This window comes from Phyllosticta citribraziliensis, assembly GCF_038025025.1.
Source record: "Phyllosticta citribraziliensis strain CPC 17464 chromosome Unknown J3D65scaffold_5, whole genome shotgun sequence".
Classification (NCBI taxonomy): domain Eukaryota; kingdom Fungi; phylum Ascomycota; class Dothideomycetes; order Botryosphaeriales; family Phyllostictaceae; genus Phyllosticta; species Phyllosticta citribraziliensis.
The window spans coordinates 1,604,589-1,629,909 of NW_027117342.1; the positions used below are offsets into that span (position 1 = coordinate 1,604,589).

General features: G+C 56.3%; 9 protein-coding genes and 1 non-coding gene across 10 annotated transcripts; 6 read left to right on the plus strand and 4 right to left on the minus strand.

Moving 5' to 3' along the window:
* Positions 1-3: 3 nt before the first annotated feature.
* On the plus strand, positions 4-1,468 carry J3D65DRAFT_622454 (putative nucleoside-diphosphate-sugar epimerase). Its single transcript, XM_066800073.1, has 4 exons — positions 4-187; positions 251-456; positions 507-818; positions 874-1,468. The coding sequence occupies exons 1-4, from the start codon at positions 168-170 to the stop codon at positions 1,365-1,367; spliced, it is 1,032 nt and encodes a 343-aa protein (XP_066656266.1). The 5' UTR covers positions 4-167; the 3' UTR covers positions 1,368-1,468.
* A 2,806-nt stretch (positions 1,469-4,274) lies between these two features.
* J3D65DRAFT_335400 (uncharacterized protein) lies at positions 4,275-5,841 on the plus strand. The gene is made up of 2 exons (XM_066795446.1): positions 4,275-5,039; positions 5,111-5,841. Exons 1-2 carry the CDS (start codon positions 4,363-4,365, stop codon positions 5,622-5,624), a joined length of 1,191 nt encoding a protein of 396 aa, XP_066656267.1. The 5' UTR covers positions 4,275-4,362; the 3' UTR covers positions 5,625-5,841.
* Positions 5,842-6,248: 407 nt separating this feature from the next.
* J3D65DRAFT_602585 (uncharacterized protein) lies at positions 6,249-7,397 on the minus strand (the record flags this gene model as incomplete). Its single annotated transcript, XM_066798129.1, has 3 exons — positions 6,249-6,491; positions 6,545-7,228; positions 7,359-7,397. The coding sequence occupies 3 exons, from the start codon at positions 7,395-7,397 to the stop codon at positions 6,249-6,251; spliced, it is 966 nt and encodes a 321-aa protein (XP_066656268.1).
* Positions 7,398-7,848: 451 nt separating this feature from the next.
* On the minus strand, positions 7,849-8,456 carry J3D65DRAFT_667259 (uncharacterized protein; the record flags this gene model as incomplete). The annotated part of the gene is made up of 2 exons (XM_066803005.1): positions 7,849-8,301; positions 8,355-8,456. The coding sequence occupies 2 exons, from the start codon at positions 8,454-8,456 to the stop codon at positions 7,849-7,851; spliced, it is 555 nt and encodes a 184-aa protein (XP_066656269.1).
* Positions 8,457-8,841: 385 nt separating this feature from the next.
* On the plus strand, positions 8,842-11,042 carry J3D65DRAFT_622469 (26S proteasome subunit RPN7-domain-containing protein). The gene is made up of 5 exons (XM_066800074.1): positions 8,842-8,961; positions 9,026-9,070; positions 9,132-9,412; positions 9,460-10,248; positions 10,301-11,042. Exons 1-5 carry the CDS (start codon positions 8,892-8,894, stop codon positions 10,541-10,543), a joined length of 1,428 nt encoding a protein of 475 aa, XP_066656270.1. The 5' UTR covers positions 8,842-8,891; the 3' UTR covers positions 10,544-11,042.
* On the minus strand, positions 10,813-12,588 carry J3D65DRAFT_651117 (uncharacterized protein; the record flags this gene model as incomplete). Its single annotated transcript, XM_066802440.1, has 1 exon — positions 10,813-12,588. The coding sequence occupies one exon, from the start codon at positions 12,586-12,588 to the stop codon at positions 11,059-11,061; it is 1,530 nt and encodes a 509-aa protein (XP_066656271.1). The 3' UTR covers positions 10,813-11,058.
* Positions 12,589-14,482: 1,894 nt separating this feature from the next.
* Positions 14,483-14,565, plus strand: J3D65DRAFT_t59. The gene has a single exon. It is a non-coding gene; the product is annotated as a tRNA-Gly (tRNA).
* Positions 14,566-15,073: 508 nt separating this feature from the next.
* J3D65DRAFT_602589 (uncharacterized protein) lies at positions 15,074-16,132 on the plus strand (the record flags this gene model as incomplete). Its single annotated transcript, XM_066798130.1, has 1 exon — positions 15,074-16,132. The coding sequence occupies one exon, from the start codon at positions 15,074-15,076 to the stop codon at positions 16,130-16,132; it is 1,059 nt and encodes a 352-aa protein (XP_066656272.1).
* A 4,615-nt stretch (positions 16,133-20,747) lies between these two features.
* J3D65DRAFT_537124 (uncharacterized protein) lies at positions 20,748-22,446 on the plus strand (the record flags this gene model as incomplete). The annotated part of the gene is made up of 3 exons (XM_066796710.1): positions 20,748-20,810; positions 20,865-21,443; positions 21,499-22,446. Coding segments are annotated over 3 exons (1,590 nt in total), but the record flags the coding sequence as incomplete, so codon positions are not given.
* A 1,701-nt stretch (positions 22,447-24,147) lies between these two features.
* Positions 24,148-25,138, minus strand: J3D65DRAFT_622485 (uncharacterized protein). The gene has a single exon (XM_066800075.1). It carries the CDS (start codon positions 25,049-25,051, stop codon positions 24,479-24,481), a length of 573 nt encoding a protein of 190 aa, XP_066656274.1. The 5' UTR covers positions 25,052-25,138; the 3' UTR covers positions 24,148-24,478.
* Positions 25,139-25,321: the final 183 nt, after the last annotated feature.

A 25,321-nucleotide genomic window follows, 5' to 3' on the forward strand; every position in this document is an offset into this window, starting at 1 on the left:
TTCCACAGCGGGGTTGGTGGGGCGCGCCAGCCGTGCATGTTATGGTGACATCAGAGAGCCTGCTATTTCTAACGACGTCCATCTTCGACCAACGTCTTCCATTTTCTCCAAAGCAAACAACCTCTTGAATCGACACCCAAACGAACTTTGAAACCAATTGATTGAATATGGCTCCCTCAGTCTTCATGTAAGTACACCATCAATGCGTCTTTGATCACGAGATCTGGCGTCTCCTAATAGCTCTTCCTAGCACTGGCGCCACCGGCTACATTGGAGGCGATGCGCTCTACGCTGTCCATTCCAAGCACCCAGACTGGTCGTATGCGGCCTTGGTGCGCGACAAGGCCAAGGGCGAGCAGGTCAAGGCCAAATATCCCAACGTCAGAATCGTTCTTGGTGGTTTGGACGATTTTGACCTCATCAAAGAGGAGGCCTCGAAAGCCGACATCGTGATCCGTAAGTCGCGTGCGCGGATGAAATTGTGGCAGAAGCTAACAGCGAGATAGACACGGCAGACGCGTCCGACCACGAGGGCGCAGCCAAGGCCATTGCGGAGGGTCTTGGTAGCCACTCGAAGGAGCGTCCAGGTTACTGGCTGCACACTGGCGGAACGGGCATCCTGACTTTTTCGGACTCGGACGCTGAGCGCTATGGCGAATACGACCCCAAGGTCTACAACGACTTGGAGGGCCAACACGAGCTCACCAGCCTCCCCGATCACGCGTTCCACCGCAACGTCGACAAGGTCGTTCTTAAAGCGGGCACAAAGCACTCTGATGTCGTCAAGTCGGTCATCATCTGCCCGCCCTGTATCTACGGTAAGCAATATCCTCAACGCAAGATACGCGGGAAGGCAGCTAACAGGTAATCCAGGCCCCGGACGTGGCCCCGTCTGGCAGCGCAGCCGCCAACTGCCCACACTCGCGCAAAAGACCCTCGAGCTCAAGAAGGCACCGATCATTGGAGCAGGCAAAGCCATCTGGAACAACGTGCACGTGCACGACCTCGGCGACCTGTTTACGCTCTACGCCGAAGCAGCGGCGGCTCACAACCACGACGCTGAGCTGTGGGGCCCCAAGGGCTATGTCCTTGCCGAGAATGGCGAGCACGCGTGGGGCGACGCGGCCAAGGCGGCTGCCGAGGCAGCGGCCAAGGCTGGCTACATTCCCGCTCCCGAGACCACCAACATGTCTAAGGAGGAGGCGTGGGAAGTGGCTGATTTCCAGGCCCTTAGTTGGGGTATGAACTCGCGCGGCAAGGCTTTCAGGGCCAAGAAGTTTCTGGGGTGGCAGCCGAAGGCGCCGAGCATTTGGGAGGAGATTCCGGAGCTGGTGAAGCGCGAGTGGGAGGCGCTGCAGCAAAATTAAGTGCCTGCGGGCACGTTTGTGGTCTCGAAGGCGATTCAAGGCCACTTTTCCATAGGAATTCTGAGGGTAACGTCTGATCGCAATCAATGAATGCTACAAGTGCTCCAGATTTCCTGCTTACCGCATCACTCTCAAGCCAGCAAGTGCCACTGGACTTCCTGTTGCTTCGAAGCCTCTGTCGTGATCTGCAGTCTCGGCCCTGTCTGCAGAGTCTGTTCCCATTCGCGAACCAAGTCATACACTATCAGCGTCTGGGTACGTTGCAGCAAGTGGATATTCCAGGGTGGCCTTGACTGCTGTCACAGTTAGCATGTGACTGATGGGTTGTCCACCGGTACCTTGCCATACCGGTCTTGAGTGCGCCTTCCCGCTCTTCTGCTCGTCCCCTGATGTAATCCAGGCAAGCAACTGAACCTCAGCGAGGTAATGTAGTATCCTAGTCCGCAAAGCGCAGCATTGAAAAGTCGCCCAATGCCGTATTTATCCGCCCTACCGCCTCTGCTCTCTCCACCACATGAAGACAGAAATGACAAGCAAGAGCGCCAGAACGCAGCCGACGCGCGCGGCCATGCAGATGAGCGTGTGCTTGACATCGTCTGGAATGCCATGGTGGTTGAGCGGCGTCAGACTGGCTGAATCAGGAGAGACCTGCGCATGCGCGTATTGGATGATGTACATGGATGACGTATGGTGGCGTGCATACGCATGAAGCGAGATAGTGATGGGTTGATTGGTGACTAGTTGGAGGAGCAAGAGGCTCGGTCAGGCATGGTGGGTGCATGCATATGCGAGTGCCCATATGTATGTAAATTTCTGCAGCGCAACGGGTCATCTCATCAAGCACAGGGGCGTTTCTTGGCCACCGGAGGCAGACAAGCCATTTCGATTTCTCGTGTGTTTTCTCATTGACCATCCGCACTCCTTGCTTTCGCAAATGGCCGTGTTGACCTGGGTTTCTTCTTGGCTGTGTCCGTTTCTGCGCTTGGCTGTGCGACAGCATCAGCCATTTGGGAGATTCTTCAGGGTCCGGCCCTGCGTTGGATGCGCGTAGGGATGTGAAGATGTCTTGCCATCTTTCCACTGTCGCTTCTGTGGAATGAAATTCTGCATGGGATCGTGGGCTGGGGAGACTTGAGCTTAGTATTGGTTGTCTTGCTTCGATTCTCGTCGGCATTGGTCTGTCGCTTTTGATTTATTTTCTTGCCAGAAACTGGTAATCGACCACCGCGGAACGGATGCCAGGAGTCAGGAACCCTTTGCATGAAAGTTCCTGCGACGAAATCTGGGCGGTCCGGATTCCTGTCAATCATGTCTTAGCAAAGGCAGAAGAAAAGGCGTAGTATCGACGACATTCTGCAAAGCTGGCACTTCGAAATGCGCATCTCGAAGAAACAGTCCATAGACACAACCAAGGCCGCAGTTGACAAACAGACAGCGGATCGCTCTGATGGAGGAACGGCATCCAACAATGAATGAACTTTTCAACATCCTTTCTCGGTGACTTGCGCAAGAGAAGAGGTACAACTGCGATCCTGCGGGAGTAACCTTTAATGCGGCGCATGAATACCAAAAAGGCAGTTCGAGCGGCAGAGACCGTGCAGAAGCATCGAAGCAATTTACCCATGGTTGGCGCGACAACAGTACAGCAGGGATAGACCTTGGTAAAGTCGCTCGCCCATCTCATCAACCACGGTAGAGTCGGTCGTTTTGTTGTTCAAGTTAGCGGAGGAAAAGCTCTACGTCATAAGAAAGCGAAATTGCGTCTCTCGGAATAGCTTCTTTCCACGCACCACTGTTCCAGCAAAGGGTTTTTGGGGCCAAACAAAATGCAAGAGGAGTAGCCGCAAAATCACACCAGTCTGGACGCAGGATTAGTGTAGCTTCATTTGTGAGGTCTTCAGATATCCTAGTGCGTACGCTGGCTTGCATTAAAAGGCTAGCATCATGATTGCTGATTGGCCCGCTTGGGATTCTGTGCTCTGCAACGGGAAGTTTTGTCGAATTTGCGGCAGAATGCAGGTACCGCGGGCCTTTTGGATCCGTGTAGTTGCAAAAGTGAATTTTATTTTTGGAGGGCGCTCCCTCGAGTGCATGTGGTCGAGACATTGAGAGTCCCAGCCAGTGTGCCCGGCGGTAGAACAGGACGGTTTCATGACACGGACTGTGGTGATGCACAAGCATTGCATGGAACTACAGCGATAGAGCAGCATCGGTCGCATGTTCATCGGCGGCGCAGAGTAAGGGTCTGGAATGGTGAAGGGTTGCCGTTGAAAAGCTGGACGGGGGAACGTGGTTGTCGAGGACGCTGAATGACGGGCCAGGTCTAGCCCGGGACAGGCGCGAACGGAGAAGACGAGACAAAGTTGAGGTTGTGTGATTGTCTGATGTGAAACGGGCACAGCAGGACTGGAAGATTGTCTTGCCGATCATGCTGCGTTCGACTGTCTGGCAGCGGGAGTGAGTGGTAAAGGTGAAAGCTGGATCTTGCAGTGGTGAAGCTGAGGAAATGCGAGAAACGAAACAAAGTGTGAGAAACGACGGCCGTTATCCCTGCGTCTGACGTGGTGGATGCTTGCTCTGGAGTGGTGATGCTTGCTGTCGCCCGCGTTCCGTGTCGGCGGCCGCCAGTTGATAATTCGCTGAATCCGATCGCCAAGCTGAGCGCATCGCTCAACAACACCTGCAACACCACCGCTCGCTCTCAGGAGTCGCAACCTCCTCGCCCATCACCACTCTCTCACAGTCGACAGGACGCGCCTGATCCCCCGATTCTTCTCCGTCGCTCCCTCAACCTCGCCCACGCCGTTTCCTGGCCCTGAAACTTCCTCCAAACGCACTTAAACGCTCCCGCGCTCCGTCTTGGGCCCTCCAGCTTGGACGCCTCTTGCACCCCGCCAACAAGCCACATACCCAGGGGAACACCTGCCAGCTCGGCTTCGTCAATCTTCGTCTTTGACTGAAGCCGCCGTGACACCACCTCCGGTCGCAGCCGCAAATGTCTGCCGTTGACCACGACCGCCCGGCCACGCCGACTTCTGCGCACTCCCGCCGACGCACCTCCAGCATTGACTTTAACCGCTCTCCCCAGAGCCGCCGCTCTTCGGCTGCATACTCTCCCGTCGCGACCAGGCCCCCTCATGGCCTGCACACCGCTACGAGCTACTCTGAGCTCAACGGAGACGCCGACGACTCCTTTACCCACAATGACGGCGGCGAACTGGGCAACCTCGCCGATGAGCTAGCCGACGCCGAAGAGGATGATTACGACGAGGGCGAGACTGAATTGGTTGATGGGGACGCGTCCCTGAACAACCACTCCGAGAATCAGCAGCAACCAGGCCCCCCAAACGGCCACGTACGTGAGCTTTCTCGCGAAAGCGCAGCCCTACTTTCACCCGCGACTGTGACCATGAGCCCAGTCAAATCGCTGGCAGGCTCGAAACATCGCCGCAACCGCTCCCGCTACGATGGGTCGGATTACGGAAGTGAGAGTGACTTGGAAGCCAGCGATGGCATTTCCGCTGGGCTAGAGGCAAGGATGGCTGCAATCGAAAGTCTTGCGCGCCGAGGCACGGAAAACAACGGCAGCTCGACAGACGGCGTGATGCTGCGCGTAACGGAGCAACTTCGCGATCTCGGCACCCAAGCAGGTGTCGAGAGCGCCGCCACGAGGTACGGATTACTCTCTGAAAATATCTCGAGTCTTTGTCTATTGTGGTATACTAACGCGCGCAACCGTGTAGGCTAATTACTGCTCACACCGCACTCAATTCGCACCTTACGCACCAGACGCGAATCCTTACCTCCCTCACCTCATCCCTTTGCTCGCCCCTCGCTCCGCTTCCTTCGCCCGAAACGATCGACGCGCTGCTCCCATTACTCGCCGATACAATCTCTTCGGTCCCCAATGCGCCTATGAAACCACTCCACCAACTCACAAACCTTTCGAACCAGACCCACGATCTCCTCGACTCGCTCAGTTTCCTGGCTGATAGTCTCCACATGGGACGGCAGACATCCAACCTTGCGCAGAGGCGACTGAAACTGGTGCGCGAGGCCATGGGCGAATGGAAGAGAGAAAACGAGCTCAGGGAAGAGGGTATTCGGTGGATTGAGCGCGGCAACTGGGACGCGCGGTTGAAGGAGCGTCGCGTTGCAGTAGTCTGCAAGGACGTTGTAGGCGGATTCGAAGAGATTTGCAACGGCTGGAGAGAACGACTGGTGGCCGTGGGCAATGAGGAAGTGCCGACTGCGTAAGCTGTAATCAAGAGGTGGATGTTCTTTTGCTTGGATTTCTGGAACAGGCATCGACTTGGCGCCAGGGTCAAAATTGAAATGTCAAAAGAAGGATATGGCAGCTTTCCAGGAGCTTCGACTGCAAGATTGGAGAATATCCGGAACCGCAAATGATGCGAGTGCGAGTCGGAGACTATCACCACAGCAGCTCCGCAATCTCACGAGGACAAACACCAGATCGCAGAGAAGGACAGGCGCTTGAAGAGGCACGGATAGAATGACCCGGGTCCTGTGACAACACCACGTCCATACGAGCCCCTCCTGTTCATGGACATATCGTCACATTGGCATTTTCTTTCCCTCTTCGTTTTGATCGACGACCCGACATAGATCCCCCTGACACACACCTGTACTTATTCTCGTTTTTGTTTTTCCTTCTCTACGTACTGCGGCCATGGCTACAGGACGCATGAATCTTTACGGACAGACGGATGACTGGTTGGTTGGTTGGCTGGTTGGATGGGCAGAGAACGGAAGGAGACCGGACCAGACCGGGAAGCACTTCTGCTTGTTCCTATTATGTAGACTTAAACTGACACCCCCCTACATGGCTTTCTTCTTATCTATAGTTTCAATGCCTCTTCTTCAAGGGTTTCTCGTTTGTCTTGACTCCATTTTCACTGAGAGTAGATGCCCCAGAGTTTGCTTCTCCTCGTTCGCCTTATTCGTTTCTACCTCCTGACCGCTTCGTGGCAGTGGCGGTTCGTGAGCGGGTTGCCTGCGCCACACCACCAACGGATGAGCGAACGCTCCATATGTGCCATTTAATACCACACCCGCATGGCGGACGCTGATGTGCCGAGGCAACTGTCTACCGACCTCTAGACACTAGTCCGTAGAATATTTCTTTTACAAAATTCACTCTCCAGTGACCAACTTACGTACGGACGGCCGTTGCCGACTTGCCGGGCGACATGGTTGACTGTGGTGTGGTGAGGTGACCTTTGAATGAACGGACGCCCGCCAGAAAAGGGACTCGCATGGATGCGCCTATTTCCGGCATGCCAGTCTGTCAGTGCGAGCAAGCAGGCGCTGCTAAAAGTGCTGCAGTGCGCCTGAGGACCGCGGATCATTGGACTTGGCGGCACTCCTGGTGGTTGACGAGCTGCCTCATTTTTCGCTTCACAGCAGTCGATAAGAACGTTGTCAGGCCGCAAGCCTCTCGCGTGTTGCTCGCCTCGCCTTGTCTCCCGTCCTTCGGCCCAGCCCAGCCCATATGGAACATCTGCTTGCGAGCTTGACGTCACGAAACAGGAAGGTCGGCTGCTAAGAAGCGCGCAAATCGCGGCAGCGCAGGGTGTGGCGGTGATGGTTCCCGGAAGGCGACGCCGATAGCCGCGCTGGTGGACGCGGTGGGTACGCGGCGCGAGCGTCGGCCTGAGCGTGCGGTCTTTCTTCACGGGTGCTGGCCAGGCGAGGTACCGGCCGAGAGGTACCGCTACGTCGAAAGTGGGTTCTGGAAGCCTCGGGGTTCGGCGGAGTGCAGAAAGTGATTGATCGCTTTGTCGCAGGTTGATTTGCTCCGGGACAGCTGCGTTTTCGTTGTCGTGGTCGTCGTGCTGTTGCTGTGCGGTGTGCTCAGTCTGACCTCAACGCTGCTCTGATCATTGCTATTGCCGGATGGCCGCGGGCGGCACGGCACAAAAAGAGATCGTCGACCACGGAGGACCGCTGGCCAGCTTGTGGCGGATTTACGTTAGCTCTTCTCTGAGAGGCTGCCTCCTCCGTCGACATGGTGTTGACAGACTACAGTAGTAGGGGGCTTTACCGGAAGCTGGTACTCTTGTCAGGGGTTATTTTATCCGTGCCAGGGGTTCGAGTCATTGCGTGCAACGTGGATGGTTCAAGTTTCTGGTTGACTCCGCGGGGTACGACGATCTTACAGTGGCACGGAGTGGCGGTCTGAAATACGGGATGAAGCTGTGGATTGGGAGAGTAGGGAAAGAAGGCAGAATGAACGAAGTCTTCGAAGACGAGAAGTGAGTTGAAACTTTGAGACGTGCAATCCAAGGCGTAAGAAAGTCGTGAGAGTGGAAAGAATGAACGTGCTTGATACGATGATGCCATAATGCCGTAAAAAGATGGCTGCTGAGCTCGAAATTACAATCCTGGGTATGTTGCCGCCAAATGCCTACTCTTGCGCCCTTTCATCCAAAATCCACGTCTTGACAAGCTCCCCATTCTCTTAAAGCTTAGCAACAGGCCCGAGGTTGACCTTGCCATGCTCACAGGTGTAGCAAATCTCTCCGCCGGATCCGTCAGCCTTCTCGGGATTCCACTTCCTCATAACGGCGCGGCAAAGGCCGAGTTTCTTGCCCAAAGAGGTGACCTCGCATTCGACGCGGGCATATTCGCCTTCGGGAATCGGCTTGAGGTAGGTGCAGTTGAGAGTACGGCTGACGGTACCCAACTCCCACCAGTTTTCCTTTGCTTGTGCGGTAATGGCAAACGACGTGAGCATGTCGAAGATGGTTGCGACGGCACCGCCGTGCAGATTGTGGCCCGAATTTAGCAGCTCGGGGACCACCTTAAGCTTCCACGCGGCATGGCAGAGTGGCTTCGTCTTGTCCTTGGCATTCTTCTCGCGGACCTCGCACTCGACGAGCTCTATGCTCTTGATAACGGGAGTGTCCCAGAACTGCCGAGTTGTTGGTTCTTGCAAGTCCGGGGTTGTTACGGCGGGAGGCGCACCTTGTAGTCTGAACGTTCGTGGACATACTTCGTAAACTCCTGCGCGCGCTCGAACGGGGATTTGCTGACGTCGGTGTTAAAGCTTGAATCGTAGGCGGCCATGATGATGAAAGTTGTGCTGAACTAGTAGAGGAGAAGAAACGCCGCAGCGCCAGTTTATTTAAATCGTACCTCATTTTTTTGGATTCGCCGTGAATACGCCGGACTCAGGGGGTGGATAGACAATGGCCGATAATGGAGCAGAGCGGTGCCGTAGACCACAAGTTTTGGCCAGGCGACGCAGTGGTACGAGTCGCAATCGCAGGCTTCCCCACCAGGCGCCAGGGTGCCGAGGTGAAGGTTGGGTCGTCGGCCCGATGCTCGCGTGGGCGTAACGCCACACCTAGGCCAGGCTAATCAGCCACAAAGCCACTCCGTCGTGGCTGGTGAGTCCCGTTTATCGATAAGCTGGACGTCACGACGTCCGCCGGGCAGCTCGACAGCTTCTGGACCATCACAGCTCCACATCCTCCGCATCCTCTCTCCACTCTTAGCGCCATGGCTCCAAACGTCGAGGACTCGCCATTCTTCAAGGATGCGAAGGCCCAGGGACGAGCCATCACAAGAGGTCAGTCGTTTCGCTGTCGCACGAGCACGCCGCTCAGTGTCACCACTCTAACGCTTGCCTCTAGACCCTCCCAAATTCGACTTTGAATCGTACATAGCCAACTATGAAGGTATGCACTCTCGATGTCAATTCATTTGCATTCCTGGCTGACAATTTTCCTGTTACAATAGGCCGTACTCGTCTTGAGCGCCTCCACCACATCGGCATTACCTCTACCTACCTCTCGACCGACGCTCTGCGCACCGCCATTACCGAAGCCAAACAGGGCAAGGACGTAGAGGTGTACAACACGCTCACTGACCGCTTGCACACGATTGATCCCGATGATCCTCTCAGCGTACCAGACACTGCCTGGTTGGAGCGCAAAACCAAGGAAGTCAAGGCAGAAATGGAAAGTCTGGAACAGCAGCTCAAGCAATACAAGAACAATCTGATCAAGGAGAGCATACGGGTAGGAATAATCTTGCGTGAGGTTGAGGTCGTCACTGACACGGACAGATGGGCTACGACGACTTGGGACAGTTTTACACCAGCATTGGTGAACACAACTCGGCCATGAAGGCGTTTGCACGCGAGCGCGACTATTGCACCAGCACGCAGCACGTCGCCGACATGTCCCTGAAGCAGATATACTCTGGCATCCAGCAGCGCAGCTGGACCAGCGTCCACTCCAACGTTTCCAAAATCCAACCCATGTCTCTCAAAACTGAAGAAAAGGCCAAGCTGGAACCCATTTGCGCCGCCGTCATGGGCCTCAGCCATCTTGCATCGGGAAACTTTCGCGACGCCGCGCGACAGTTCTTGGCCGTCAACCCATCATTCATGACCGCGGATACTCAGGCAGGGATTGCATGGCAGCGCCAGGTGTTGACCGGCAATGACATTGCTGTTTATGGCGGACTCTGCGCTCTGGCATCCATGGACCGGTCCGAGTTGCAAAAGCATGTTCTCGAAAACTCCAACTTCCGTTCATTCCTTGAGCTGGAGCCGCACGTACGTCGTGCCATCAGCCTCTTCTGCGGCAGCAAATACACACAGTGTTTGGAAATCTTGGAAGCCTACCGCACCGATTACCTGCTCGACTACTATCTCCACCCTTGCGTGAAAGACTTGTACAGCCAAGTTCGCAGCAAGAGCATTGTCCAGTACTTCATCCCTTTTAGCTGCGTGACCCTGGACGAAATGGGCAAGGCTTTCGCTTCGACTGGCGGGGTGTCCATTGAAGACGAGCTTGTGGAGATGATTCAACGGGGCGTCCTCAATGCACGAATCGACCTTGTTGAAAGGGTATGGACTTATAGCTTCCTCGCGTTTTGTTGATGCAGCTAACAGCATCTAGCTCCTTGTGTCTCCTCTCACAAATCCACGCACCGAAGTCCACACTGCAGCCCTCAAAATGGCACAAGAATATGAGCACGCCCTCCGGCTTCGTCTCATTCGTCTTGCAATGCTCAACGAGGGCATTATCGTCCGTCAACCACAGTCACAAAGCCAAAACTCTAGTCCTGAGGGACACGGCGGCAATCCGCAGGGACTTCCAGTGGCATACCCATTTGCGATGATGAGAGAAGAGACTTCTTGAGTGGTAATCGGTGGATTGCATGAGAAATGAGTTACATGATCATACCCGGCGTTGCTGTTGCAAGTCATGGGCATGGGTGGGTCTTTCCGGTTGTTTTGCTTCACGAAAGCGCTGACAGACAACATGTAGAGCGGCGTCTGGCATGCTGGAGGTAGATATAAGAGCATAGGGAGTCTTCAAGCAAGATTTCTTCTAAAATTCCAAAGGCTAACATCTGCGCTTGAGGCGACTCGGGATTATCAGACCAAGCCTTTTCCTTTTTCAACTTCTGCTCGTGAAACCAGCTCTCAATTTTCGCATGAGATCTTCAGTCCCAATTTGTCTCTCCTTTTGTTTCTGGTTTTCAAAGCGGGATATGTAGTATGGACTATGTAGTATGGACGATATCATTATTGACTGTAAACAGAAGTACGACCAAATCGACCGAATCAGCAATGAGAGGGCCTTTCCTCATGCAAAGCTTGAGCAATACAACCTCCGCGTCGCTCCTCATCTTCCAGGCAACTGTCCGAATCCTAGTCTTTATGGACCACGACGCGCTCTCTCTTCAACTTTTCGGCCACCGCAAATTTTCCGCCGTGGTCTCCAAGGGTTGTCGCGGCCCGTTGGACGGTTTCGCTGTTGGTTTGCACAGCAAAGTCGAGCGTTGGAAACCCGATTCTGGTTGGCCTCACCGTCTTGATGCCAGACGTGTACCACAAAACAGCAGTAGCCACCGCAAGAAGCACGACCGACATGCCGATGAAGAGAGCGAACGACGTGCGGCCCGCGATGACCTGCCACGACATGACGGAAATGTCGACTTGGGTGTACATGGCGGAGGACAAGCCCTGTCTTGGTGCAGTCAGGCTCCACGCGTCGTCATGGGCACCGAGCGAGTTGACATTGAAGTATTCGAGTGCGACGGCGAGAAGGCGACGGACGAGTCGCTTGGTCAAGCCCTTGGCCACAGAGCTGTCGTTGACGGGCAGCGATGTCACCGCGTACGTTGCCAGCACCGAGTCATCGGGAATGCTCGAATTTGTTGCGCCCAGCCCAGGCACCACTATCGCCATGGCCATGAGATACTCATGCAGGTCGAGGGCATAGGGCTCTGGGTCGCCGTAGTCGCTGGCAGCCAAGATGGTGAAATTCTGGCGAGAAAAAGCGACGGTGGCAGAGCGGCGGTAGGCAAAGAACGATGTGGCGAAGGAGAGGGACTCCGTCCACTGGCGGTCCGAGAGGCACGACCTGTTGCGCTGCTGCGAGACGGGGCAGTACGCGGTGCCGAAGATGAGCTCGCGTTTTGTGCCGACGCTGACGCACCAGAGGGCCGCCGCTGCTGCGCTGCCCAGCATAAAGCACTCTCCGAATGCGCGCAGGCGCTGCAAGTCGCTGAATTCGCCGAATTCAACCTGGTAGCTCTGGACGTTGGGCACGACGTACGCTGTCGCGTCAGGGTGCTGGATGAGGTCGTCGGCCTGTGGCGTCACAAGGGTCCAGCCGCCGGTCATCAGGTACGACTCCTCGCACGCCTGCCATTGTGTCGCATTTGAAGGGTTCCAGCATTGGCCATAGCTGCGAGAAAGAGGCGAGACGGGAATGTTGAACCGGTTGTCCCAGTTCGGATTGGCCATGTGCGACATGAGCGCCATTTTCCCCGTGGCTGACAGATCTTGAACAATGGAGGCGTTGAAGTCGGCGAGGCCTGCGCAAGCGTCGTAGGAAGACTTGGTGAAGAAGACCGGCTCAATGGTGATGTCGCCCATTATGATGACGCCGGGCAAAGGGATCGCCAGGATCAAGACGAGGCGCCAGAAACTCAGCATCTTGTCTCTCCAATCAGCGCTGAGGAAGAGTCTCAAAAGTCCCCAGGTGCCTGTTCCCGGGTCGAGGCCAATGAAGTGCAGCAGACTTACGCCGCCAGGCCGCGACGCCAAGGTCCACTGGAGGTCCTCCACGATCATAATCCCGAGCGCCAGCATGGACAAGCACAGGATCTCCGTCATGATGCGCAGAACGAGGATGGCGCGAGAGGACGATGGCCGGAAGATGTCCCATCGCATCATTGCTGCGACTGAGCCGCTGGTGTAGAGGGCAATCAATGCCGTAATGCCCATCGACAAGACCAGAAGAGACCAAGCGAGTATGTTCCGGTTTTTGCACTTCGACTGCTCCTCGCCTGCGACGATGATGGTGCCTTCTGGCGTTGTCCTGCCGTTGTCTCCAAGCTCGACCATCTCCCAGGCCGCCTCAGCCTTCTTTTCGTTGTTACTGCTGCGGATGATGTCTGAAAATCGCACTGATCTTCTTCTGGGCGATTGATTCTGCTTTCGCGGGCTCGGCTTCAGAGGCTCCACATGACAATCATCCTCGTTTGGGACCTACTCAAGCCATCTTGTAAGTGAAATGTTCCAGAGGGTAAAAATGCTCCACTGAATAAGACTGCTTACCATGTCTGCCGGCATCACCACGATGGCTGTCGAATAAATGTGTGGGACTGCCTCGCGCAGGACTTCGTCGTCTTTGAGCAGGCGACCCCGAACGCTCCCAGCACGCAGGTCCATTCTGGCATTTTCCGGCCATAGGTTCCGACACCATGGCCTATGCTCAAGCGCATGCTGGATAGTGCTGCGAGCCTTTGCGATTTCGATTCCCTTTTCGAAAGACACGAGGAGCGTTTCTGGCTCTTGCGAAATTGAGTGGATCAAGACCAAGTAGCGGTCCTCCAGTTCATACGGCGAGGACATGATTCCAGGAATTCGACGAGAACTGAAAAGGACGTGAGGAGTTGTGACCGTCGACAAGTTTTCAAGTGGGTGACAACGGTAAGAGGGGACAGAGAGAAGAGCTAGACGCAGTGATTTGTCGAGGATATCGAAGGAAAGCTCACAGTCCTAAAGATCAGGTTGAAATCCCCATGATCTGGGTGTGTGGGCGCCAGCCCAGTGGTATGGCCAGCGCACGTGCCATGGTGTGTTGGTACTGGTAGGTAGCGCCCGCGGGCGGGCGTCCTGGTGCAGGAAACAGCGTGGAGTTCCGTGGGCGCAAGACCTTACTAATTGCCAGTGGCCCTGCTATTTGGCACTTCACTGCCCAAATGTTCAATATCGACCCTGGAGAGGATGTGAAGGTGAAGCGGAACTTGGGAAAGATCATGCCCTACTGACATACCATTGCTGACACTGCCTTCAGATTCGCTGACCCTTGCTGTCATTCGAATGCTATAAAATCCGGCGCAGATTGAAAGGCTCGTTAACTATGTACGACAGCAGCTCCAAATCGCGCTTTTTCTCAGGGGCAAGGGCAGCGCTATTATTGAATACGATTCGAAAATGGCGCCACGGCGGCCGATCAACCCGTCTTCCTCCTTGGATCTTCGTGGGTTGAGGCGTACGAAAGGATATGTACACTTCTCGAACCTCGAGATGACCTTGCTTGGCCAGCTGCTATACCCGTGGACAATTTCGCAAAACACATTGAGCATCAATCTCCTCAACGAGAGGCATTCTCACTACATATAAGACTACGGCATCTACATTGGCAGAATTCCCAAAAGCAGGACGGCACGGCTGCGATATATTGTCAGTGAGTCTTTGGATCTCGTTTCCTTGGCTGCTTGGTGGTTGTCGCAGAAAGTCGCCATAGCTGCAGGTTTGATCCGCTTGATTTCTCTTTGCCGTCGATATTTGCTTGGAGCGCTTGCTCCATGTCCTCTCTCTGAAGATCATCCTGCATTCGTTGTTGTCTCTTGGCTGTCGAAAGAAGAAGATCGCAATCGGATTTTCGGCTTGCGGGCAAACTCCAGGTCTTTCCAATTATACTGACAGTTTCGAAAATGGCGAGGCAATTTGCGATCGCAAATTTTGAAGACAGTGGGAGACAGAGCTGGCGTTTGAAGCAACTGCTTTTAAAGTTGCGGTGTTGCTACTGCTGTATGTCAGCAATCCACGACGAAACGGGTTGGTGGTGTTAGTGGTAACATGTGCTGCAGCCACTGTCGCTCCCGCAGCAAGTCCTAGGTTCAATTCCTGGCCGACCTGCAGACTGCAAACCTTTTACAGGGCCTCTTCTTTTTGTTTCTCAAGTTTGAAGTGTGATAGCGAAGAACGTCCCCGGACCGAGTCCGCCGGTTGGTTGAGGTTCAGGGGTGGCTGACAGATGTCACTTCTACGGCATTCTGGAACAACTCAGCATCGGGAACAGGATAAGCCGCAACGTGCAGACAGGTGAGCTTCTCGTGTTGCGCAAGAGCCTTGAAAATACTTCGGTGGTTAACTGCGCCAGCAGGCAATTTCTTTGTCCTGCAAACCCAAACGCTGTCACTATCACTGGACCATCTGTCACTGGGCCCTTTCGTGATTGCCTTTTGCTCGGATAGTCATGCCAGCAGGTTTGCACACAGCTATAAAGCACCTTCTTCAGTGCTTCCTTGCAGTGCTGCGCCCAGTTTTCATCGACAAAGGCTCAATCTAACAAGCTGCGTCCAGGACCAAGTCTACAATCACTTGAGTCCTCTGTTCAACCAACCAAACCGAAGCTTCTACCACAATGGCGTCCATTCGCGGCACCCTCAGAGCCAGAGTCGCCGACAACAAACTCGATTTACCCACCAAGCGTTACCCCTCAGGGGAGCTACTTCGCCACTCCTCCATTGACTCAACTCATCAGGCCAGTGGACTTGACGGCTCTGCTACGCCCCATCCACATTCGACGCCAGCAAGTTCCGTTCCCTACGCCTACATCCAAGAGGACGACATCGCGTCGCGCCCCTACTGCAGCCCGGCCAGCCCGCTACCCTTCTCCATCTACAATTTCATCGCCTCACAGAGCGAAGACACAGGGAAGTCGCCATCGTCCACCAGGACCGTCGCCGACATGAGCAGATTGCCGGTGGCAATGACAGTAGTGCAGGGTACCTCCGCATCATTCACTCCTCACGTGTCTCTCTCCAGTCGGCGCGACGGCCAACCCCTTCCGAAGCCCTCGCAGCCGCCACCAAAGCCAGCGCCCGGCCCCAAGCCACAGAACAGCGATCAGGGCGAAAATTTGCTTCGTTGCGCGAACCTCTCGTTTGCGCCTGCTGGCGACGTCTCTAACGAGCAGCAGCAGCAGCATCAGACAAAGCAGGAGCCGCCAAAGCCCGTGCAATTCGATGCCTGCGACAGCGAATGGGATCGGGCAAGCTCGTCCGAGTACGACTCTGATACCAAATCGCGCTGCTCCATGGTATGTTCCTGCTACTCCTGCTACTCGGACTACTCCAGCCCCGAGGGCAGCATGACATATTTCTTTGAGACGGCGACACTCGCGTCGCAGGATGAAGAAGCAGAAGGCGAAGGTAGTCAGATAGCCGTGGACGGGCAGCCGCAGTGCGGAAGTGGCGATAGGGAGGCCAACGGCGACGTCGACGACGCCGGTTCCTCCCTCTCTGCGTGCTCTGAGGGCTGGGTCGACCTGGCGAAGCCATCGCAGCTTCGTCATCGGCTCCACGGCCAAAGCGGGAATGAACAGGACTTGTGGTCGCCGTCCCGCGGTCCAAAGTCGCACAGTCGCAGTTCGCCGCCGTCGCCACCGCCACCCTCGCCCAGCTCACCGCGTCGACGGTAGCATGGCGACGATGTTGAGGGTTTTGGAGCAAGCAGTCCGCTTTATGACTGAGGGCCAGGCAGTGTGGGCGAAGGGTTGCAATGGAGGGAGTGGAGAAGGGAGTAAGCCAGGAACAAGGGGGAGTAGGGGTATGGAGCAGAAGATTGGAGCAAGTGGCCACAGCGGCTGCGACAGTGCGGTGTTGGAATTGATGGGGCATGTCGAGTGGCGATATTGGCGGCTACGGAGGACCAGTTGATTGATGAATTGGCAGAATGTCAGTGTTGGCTGCGGCAACGATCAGAAGAGGGACACGCTACATTTGCTTGACAGCGGCAAAGCCCCAATCCAAGTATTCACACAATGCAGGGAAGAAGTCTGCCGAGTGAAGTAAGCGTGCAGGCACACTTGTCAAGCCGGGCCAGATCAGTAGAGAAGGTGGAGACGGCAAAGCTTATCTGGTTGTTTGTTTACCTGTTTGTTTACCCTTCATCCTCAGCACGCAAACACAACGCCACCCCAATCTCTCCTCGCCTCTCTGCCTGAGCTCGCCTTGAACGTCGCAGCGAGCCCACGCAGCCCTGCACTCATCATCAATGCCACATCATATCTCCCGTACCGCAGCAGCGCCCCGAGCCGCACCGCACCGCGCCGTTTGCACCCCCTCCCCTCCCCTCCGTTCCTGCATCTGCATTCATCTATCTACCCGGACGGATACGCGGCTGGACGGACGGTCGGCCGGCCGCGCAGTCGGTCTCCAGCCCAGCCGTTGTGTTTGTGTACGTTATCCTGATCCTGTGCTCGGTTCCGCCCCACCACCGGCCAGTCCCGCGCCGCCGCGGCCGTGTCGCGTTGCGCGCGTTGCGTGCGCACGTCGTGCCGACTTGCCCTGGCTGGCTGGCTGGCCTGAAGTGGAGGGACGACGAGTCGTCGTCCTCCCTCCCGCTCCCGTGCCGCGTGTTATGCACGAGCGACCAGACCATTTACGGGGCGGAGAAAGGCGTGTGCGCGTGAGCAGAGTCTGTGGAGAGTCAACGTCATCCAGTCATTCATTTCAGTCGACTGGCTCAACTCAACCTCCCAGCTGTACAACGCGTGGCAAGTCGAAAGCGTAAGCTGCCCGCCGGCAGTGAGACAACGAAGTCGACAACGGCGGGAGGCAGCAGAGGTGGCAGCGGGCACGAGGGATCCGACGGGCAGGCCGGGAAAGGGGGTTGGCTGGGACGGTCATGTGCGTCACGCATGCTGCATATGTACAACTATATGCAGGGGAAGCAGGAACTATGTGGCTGAACAGAGCAGCTTTTTTCCAATGCTGAGAAGGAAAGGATTGGAGTGTCGAAGCGAAGGGGCGAGATTTGTCCTCGGGAGCATTGCTCAAGTAGTGATCCTGGGATGGCAGATATCAGATGTTGCCGTCAGAGGGAGACGCCGATGGGGAACGAATGGAAGGAAGTGAAAGGAAGGGAGTGGGGAGGTGGAGTGCGAGCTTGACCGACGTCGCGGCGACGCTATGCTGCCGTGCTGTATGCAGGTTCGCCGTGCTGTGTACGCTCCTTCGCGCGTCGCGGGCCGCGATGAGGATCGCAAGGGGCTGGGTTGTGCAGTGCGCATGCGATGCGAAGAGTCTCGTGGCAGGGTAGAGGTCGATAGTATGAGTGTTTTGTGCAGTAAGGAGAGACATACAACAAGATTTCCAGGTACGTATTTGCGAAGGTTCCAGGGCTCTGAATCAGGGGGTGTTTTTTACTGTGTGGGATGTGGGAGCGTTTGCGCCAGGAAGCAAGACGAGGCGAAGAGAAGCGCAGACCAGATGGTTCGGGGAGGAGGGTGGGCATGCGGAGAAGACGAGGAAAGCGGAGGAAGATGTAATAACCTTCTTTCTGTCCAAGGGTTCGCCGGCTCGAGTTTCCCGCGACTTGTCCACTCTTTGTAGCCTCGTTCCGCCGACACTCTATACATACCCAGTTACTTTGTGGTCGCAACCTACCTTTCTTGCCTTTGGCACGTCGTGACGCCAACCATTTGTTCGGGCTCGGAGAAGCAGCCTACTGGTGGGCTGTCGTCTCCCACGACAAAACAGGCTGCAGAAGACGCGCAAGACGACGCCGCGTAGGCCTCGTTTGGACATGCGTGCAAAACTTTGGGTCGCTCCACCCCTTTTGCCCCACGACCCCTCCCCCCGAACCGTTTTTTCATATACGTATTACCTCAACCACCTGGCGAGGGGGAGAGAGGAGGATGGGGAGCCGTGCCGCAGTCCCGCAATCCCGCTGCCTCGCGGCTGCGCGGTACCGCTGCCGCGCTACCACATGACTACTGAACCCGTCGCCGGTTCGAGGCACACGAGACGCGACTGACTGAGTACCGTACGTGACTGACAAGCATGCTGAGCAGCAAAAGCGGCAGCAGCCAAAGCAGCATGGGTTGACAAAAAGTAAAAAAGAACGAGGGGTTGGTCGTTATGCTTAACTGACTGCAGATGAAGAGCGGGGGTCATGCTTGTAGATGAGGCCTGGCTTGGACCAAGACGAGCAAAAGTGGTGAGAGCTGAACGGGCGCCGGCCGAGCTTGCAAGACTTCAGCCCCCGGCTTCGGCTTGCGAGCCGGTACTCGACCATGTACCTGCCGCGTACCTGGGGCCGAGGCGGGGCGATTTTGACGGTCATGCGTTGGAGATGGGCGTTGGAGTCAGCGGCGCGCATGGAGCTGAAGGCTCGCAGTAGGGGCATGATTTGCAACTTCCTTTGCGCTTGGTGAAGCTGAAAAGAAGGGTCCTTGGGACGAAAGTATCGTCCATGAAGAAGGAATGAGGTGATGGGGTGCGGAGGCATGTCGGTGGAGCTGACCGTGGGCTTGGGGCGGGTCGCGATGGATCTGCGCGGCTGCGCGACGTCTGGGGCGCTGGCTTCAGCCTGAGCGTATCTTGGGATGCGCATTGAGTTTTGATATGGTTGCGGTGGCTTTGGCAGCCGTCCGGGTCGGTAGAGTAGCAGACGAGTTGGCAAGGCGTCGGAGAGGGCAAAGTGGCCGAGGCGGCGCAAGACAGAGCCTCAGAGTTGTCGCAGAGGCGCTGAGGCGGCTATCGAGAGAGGAGGGACGAGGGACGAGGGCCGAGGCGTCGAGGCGTCTTGGGCGGGCGCAAAGGGCAAAGGCATGTCGGACTGGTGGTGGACAGGGATGGAGCTGGGCCAGCAATATGGGCGGGCGGGCGGGCTGTGGTTGAGGCTGATGGTGTGTAGGTTTCGTCTATTTTTGCAGGTCGGGAGGGCAATGTGGAGCATTTCCCTGTGACTTGGTCACTGGGTTTGTTCTGCGGCAAGGCGGCGAGGGCCGCGAGTTTTGACAGAGTGCTGGCGTGTGCTCGCGGGAGCTAGGGATTGGTGTTGCGGACAGCGAGGCTGACTTGGGGGTCGATTGATTGAGGCACAGGGGTCATGCCGCAAGTGAAGTCGGAAACGAGAAACAAGAGACGAGGGTTGGGCTCTGGGCATCAAGTGTGGACGAGTCTGAGACGGCGAGAGGAATTGTCGAAACAGAATTGCAAAAGTCGTGACGTTTTGGAATTGTTGCGTTGGCAGTCCGAGGTGGTCAGGGACGCGAAGAGAGGGTGCCGGTGGTGGAGACGGAACGGAGTACGTCAGTCATTGTTCCTGAAGAGTAAAAGAAAAGAGAGAGAGAGCAAAAGGATCCGGATGGCGGGGAAACCGGCGTTGCAGCTGCCGTGGGCGGTTGGCGTCGAGAGAGTCTTCAGCTGGAGTACGTGGGTAGGTAGTGAGGTGGGTGAGGGCGTGAGGTGAGGGTCTCTGGATGAATCAGTCGCCACTGGGGCATCAATTGTGCTCGGGCAAAAAGAAAAAAAGATCACCGCCATGGGTGCGCACTCGGTGTGCTGGCGGGCGGAGCGGGAGCTTCAACACCAAGCGTTTCACGACACCAGCCAGTCCGCCCTCATCCCTGCATCTGCACCTCACGCCGCCATGCCATGCCATGCCATGCCATGCGCATGCACGCGCTGCTCGCTCACCTCTGCCCGACCTCGACGTTGTCTTTGCGGCGTGTCATCCGCCCTCGCTCGCCGGTGCGCCGTGGCCGTGGCCGTGTCAGACGCGAGTGGAGAGGGACTGGACTACTTCAAGTCGCGCGGCCCGCCCGTGAGGTGAGCTTCCCAATCCACGCACGCCAGCGACAGGCATAGCCGGCCTGCCCCTGCCCACAGGGAACCTCCCCGTCCCTCGTCGTCCCGCCCTGAAAAAAACATCGCCGCGCACTCGACACCATGGCCGCCCCGGACCCTATTCATATACCCTCCCGCCGCTGCTCGCTGCCGGCTCGTCCCTCCACCCGCCGACACTCCATATCCTCCACTCCTCTCCTCTCGTTTTCCGACGCTGGCGTCAAGCTGCGTGCCAGTGTCCCGAGGTCTTCCTCCGACTACCTGCCACTCAAGAGCCCGGCACGCGAGTCCACCCCCCAGGACCAAGATCCTCTCGCAAAAGCTCTCCACTCCTCTCGCTCGTTCGCTGCCCGCTACTTTTCCCAACTCGCCGACATGCCTGCCGTCATCCAGCACCGCAAGGCCTCTTCAGACACCATCTGCTCGTCCTTGACCTCGGCCTCGAGTTGCGCCAAAACCGCCGGAGTCAAGAGATGGGATGGTAGTGGCAAGCGCTCCGAGCCCTGGGATGGCCTCCGCCGTGTACTACACCCCAACTTCGCCCCCGAAATGTCACCTCCCGCTGATTTTGTCCAGGATTCGGAGCTTTGGTTCTCCCACGGTGACTGCTTTGTCCACCTCTACGCCAAGGGCCAGTCCCGCCGCGGCCCCTCGTTTTGCGTGCCAATGAGCGAGCTTCAGCGCGCAAAGTGTGGTAACCTCTTTACCCTCTGCTTTGCCCAAAAGGTCCCCAAGGAACATGTTCCGCTTGCCCAGTTGGCTGCCCTCAAAAGCCCTCCAGACTCCATGTACGAGCTGTACATGCCCGCCCCAGAAGACACGACCAAGGAAGAAGCTTTCGAGTGGCACATGGCCAATCGCAACTTTTTTGCCTTTGTCTTCCGGAAACCGCTGGTCGGCTCGCATCTAGGCACTGCCCTCATCAGCCTCCAAGAGCGACTCCATCTCTTTCGCACGCCGGGCTCCTCGTCGAATCACGAGGCCCTCATGACCTACGCCAAGGAAATGGGATACATGACCTTCACAGATCGCCCGGACAATGCTCTTGCCATGATCTTTTACGCCGAGCATTACCAGCTCAAGATCCTCTGGATCGATGCATACGCGCACTGTGTGGGCATGAACGACACCTTGTATTTGAGTTCCGAGCATAGGGTTCGCAAACCCCTGATGGCGGTCAAGGTAGTCTGTGCCCGCTGACGATTAATAGATCATTCCACGAGTGACCAAAGCCCTCATCACTCGGGCCTATCTCGAAATGGACCTCCACCTGAACCGCGTGGCAAAGGCCCTCAGCAACTTTCTCGAGGAAGAGCTCTCCCCGCAATACCTCGGTGTTCCCTCGGGCCCTCGCGCCCATCTCGAGCGCTTCCGCGCATTCTTGCACGACTTTTATGTCCAAAAGTATGGCTACTGGCCCCCGCCAAAGACGACCAATTACCCGCGGGCCTTGTACCGCGCCATGTACAAGGACTTTCGCGGACTCCACGACCTCCTCGTTGACATGCACTCGTCCGCCTCGATTCAATATCAGCGCCCTGCGGACGGCGGAATCTGCGTTCTTCAAAATGTCCAGGCCTTTGATCGGAGGCACAAGTACAACGCACTTCCGCACCCGCTCCCTCTGCTTCCAACGACACCCCCGCCAAACAGCCTGCAGACTTCCAAGTCGCTTGGCACGTTCAAAATTAGCAACAAGCAAAGCAAGCTCGACAAGCAACGCGTAAATCAAGCTTCACTGCTCTCCGCAACCAATGGCGTGACCGGAGCCACCGCCGACTCGCCTCTAGTCAAGGCGTATAAGCGCTTTGAGCGTGACTACTCGGACAAGCAAAAGGAAAAAGTCTCGCTCTCGGATGCGCGCAAAGTCCGCTGGATTCTCATCTACGCCACCTTGCAGATGCTCATGAGCGTCACGCGAGCGCCACCCGAAGTGACCGACACGGATGCCATGTATCCGTTGTGCTGTCTCACAGCAGGAACCCCGCCGTGGAACACGGGCAAGACCACCGCTCCGGAGAGCTCTCGAGAAAACGATTCGGGTTACGCGTCGGCCGAACTGGAAATACTGTCGCCAGAGGCCAGTGCATCGGCCTTTAGCATCAAGCCAGATTGCGAAGGGTACGACTACATTACACATACCAGCCCGAGCAACACCAACTTCAAGCGTCGTCCCTCCGCTTCGCCTAGCGTCGAGGTTCCCGCACCCTTGCGCGTCAACAGCAGCGCCTCGCCCACCGCTGGTCGGAGAAGCAGCTTGCCCCCGCTCCATCGCAGCAACACTTCCTCTTGGCGCTCACCTTTTTCCTCCAAGAGGAACAGCGTCCGCGTTCCACCGCAGCCCTATTGCGAAATTCACGTGCCAGGCTACGGCAACGGATTGAACGAGACCATTATTGATCCGCCTGCGCCTACTACTACGATTCCGACGCTGTCCTCAAACTCGTTGCCGGTGCGCGAATCCATCCGTCGCGTTCCTCCCGAAAAGCTCACGCTAAAGACATCGTTTCAGCGCGGTTCCGTGTCCGCGCCCTTGTCTGCTTACGCCCCAGCAACGGAGCCCATTGCCGAAACAGACGAGCCAAAGCGTACACCGACGCTCGACTGCAATCAATTCGATTTTGCATCAACGCCCCTCACCCTCTTGCCGGCTTCCACGACTTCCCTCCCAGCTCCGGCGACCTGCCCGCTTGCTGGCACTCCTGGCGTCCCTTATTTCCACACGCGTTGCGCAAGCCATGGCTCGGGCTTGCCACGAACAGCTGCTGCGCAGAGTGCAGTCTCTAGCGTCTGTTCCATTGGCAGCGGTACATGCTCGCCTGCCGATAGTGTGAGCAGCGGGGCCAACACGCATCTTTCACTGGAGAGCTCTGCTGCTTCTTCGGCCACGAGCCTCTGCGTGTCTGAGATGCTTTGCTCGTCCGCCGATGTCACGACCTCCGACTGCTCTCAAGCCACTGATGCTACGACTTTTGCTCTTGCGGCCACCGAAAAGCTCATGGCCGAGCTCAGTCTCGACACCACCGCTGTACCCACCACGCCTCCCATGGGAGCCATGTCTGCCTCTGCCTCTGTGTCCACCTCGATGGCCCCGTCGCGCATCAGTCGCACGCCCAGCATCGTTTCGAAATTCGCGCACTTGCCTCATCTTCTGCAGCCGTACAATCGCTCCAGCTCAATCTACGAGTGCAGCATTAGCTCCAGCGTCCTGGACACACCGGTACAGAGCCGCCCCGGTACCGCCCTGGGACGCGAAGCGATCGATCTTGGTGACCGAGGAGTCGTCACCATGTACCAGGACTTGGTCGGCAGGATGAGCCCGACGGTCGAGGAGTGCGAGGCGAGCGCAGAGGTTGGGCAGTGAATTACCAGGGTGCACCCTGCGCAGCTGACTCCACCGTTTCGCCAACACTCAAACGCGCCTACGCTTCTACCACGCAAAACCCATGTGCCCTGAATGTGTATTTGTTTTGTTTTGTTTTGTCTTGTTTCTCTCTTGGTGGCTGGGTTGGCGTTTCGCCGTTGTCGTTGTCATTTTCTGGTCGTTCGATACCCTGCTTTGGTCAACAACAGCCCGAGCAACTGACTGATCCTTCCACGCCTCTCTTACTTGCGTCTCACCACCGCCACTAAAACCCCATACCCTATTGTCTATTTTCTATTTCATCCGAGATGAGCTCGACTCGACTCGACTCGCTGGCCTCGACAGGACGAGGATCCGAGTTAGCAAAAGGTTGAAGCAAGCAGACGGGGAGGAAAAAAAAAGGGAACAAAATTGCGCTCCACATTTTTGTGTCGACACTAAGACTGGGCTGGCTCAAACAGTTTTATACCTCTTGTGCTTTTGTTGTTTGTTTTTGCTCTACTTTTGCTGCGCTCTCCCAATCACGCCGTCACTCCCTGTTGCTGCTGCTAGCCACTACTACACAGGCAACGACGTTTTGGAAACGCTTTTACGATTATCACGGATGCATCGACGGAAGTCACGCACTTGACGCGTATACGGTCGTCTCTCGCAAGCAAGCACACACGAAATGGCAAACGAAGAAGACGAGAACGAGACACGGAAGAGACCCCATTAGAACCACAACGATCCCTTTTGTACATAGCTCTCACATATACCACACTACCGCCCATCACTCCTTCACCACCCAAGTATCTAGGTACTCCATAAAAAACGGAAAACGGAATCAAAACACCAAAAAATGAAAAATTACCAAAACAATCTCAATCCATCGACCGAAACGTGCAGTGCAAATAAGCAAATAAGCACATCGCCTCTTGCTAATTCTCCGACGCGACGCGATCGGGGGCCAGCTGCGCGGCGCTGCTCTTACTACGCCTTGAGCATGAGATTTTCCATTGATCGATTTGCGTTCTGATCGATTTGCCTTCCCGTCGGCCGCGCCGGCCGCGTATGCCATGTGCTGTGCTGACTGAGCTCTCGACATACATACACACACATGATGTCGAGGAGTTGTGCCTGCCTGCCTGCCTGCGGGTTGGGCCTGTCCTGTCTCGGACGCGTTGGCTCTCACATGTCGTACGCTGGCAATTGTATGTGCATGTGTGCATGCAGAGGTTGACGGACGGTCGTACAGCGGCAGCAGCAGCAGCAGCAGCGGTGAGTCGCGCGAAGCTAGAAGTGGTTCGGGCGTAGTGTGGTAGATATGCATACATGCATACATACATATGCTGTGTCTGCATGTATGCGTGTACGCAGCCAGGGCGCACCACCGCACGCGGCATTGCGTGCTAGCCATGTAGCTCGAGACTGACTGACTGACTGACTGACTGACTGACTGACTGACGGGCCGGCGGACAGGCCGATGGACGAAATGCACGCATGGCATGCAGCCAAGATGGAGGACAGACTGAGATGGTGCTGCCTTGGTTTGTAATGGCCTTGCCTTGTCTTGCCGCCGTCGGCGTCGTTGGCCGTGATTTGGAAATGGAAGATGAGCAGTCGATCGATCTACATACCGACATATGTATGTATGCAAACATGCATGATTGACACTGCGTAGTTTGCC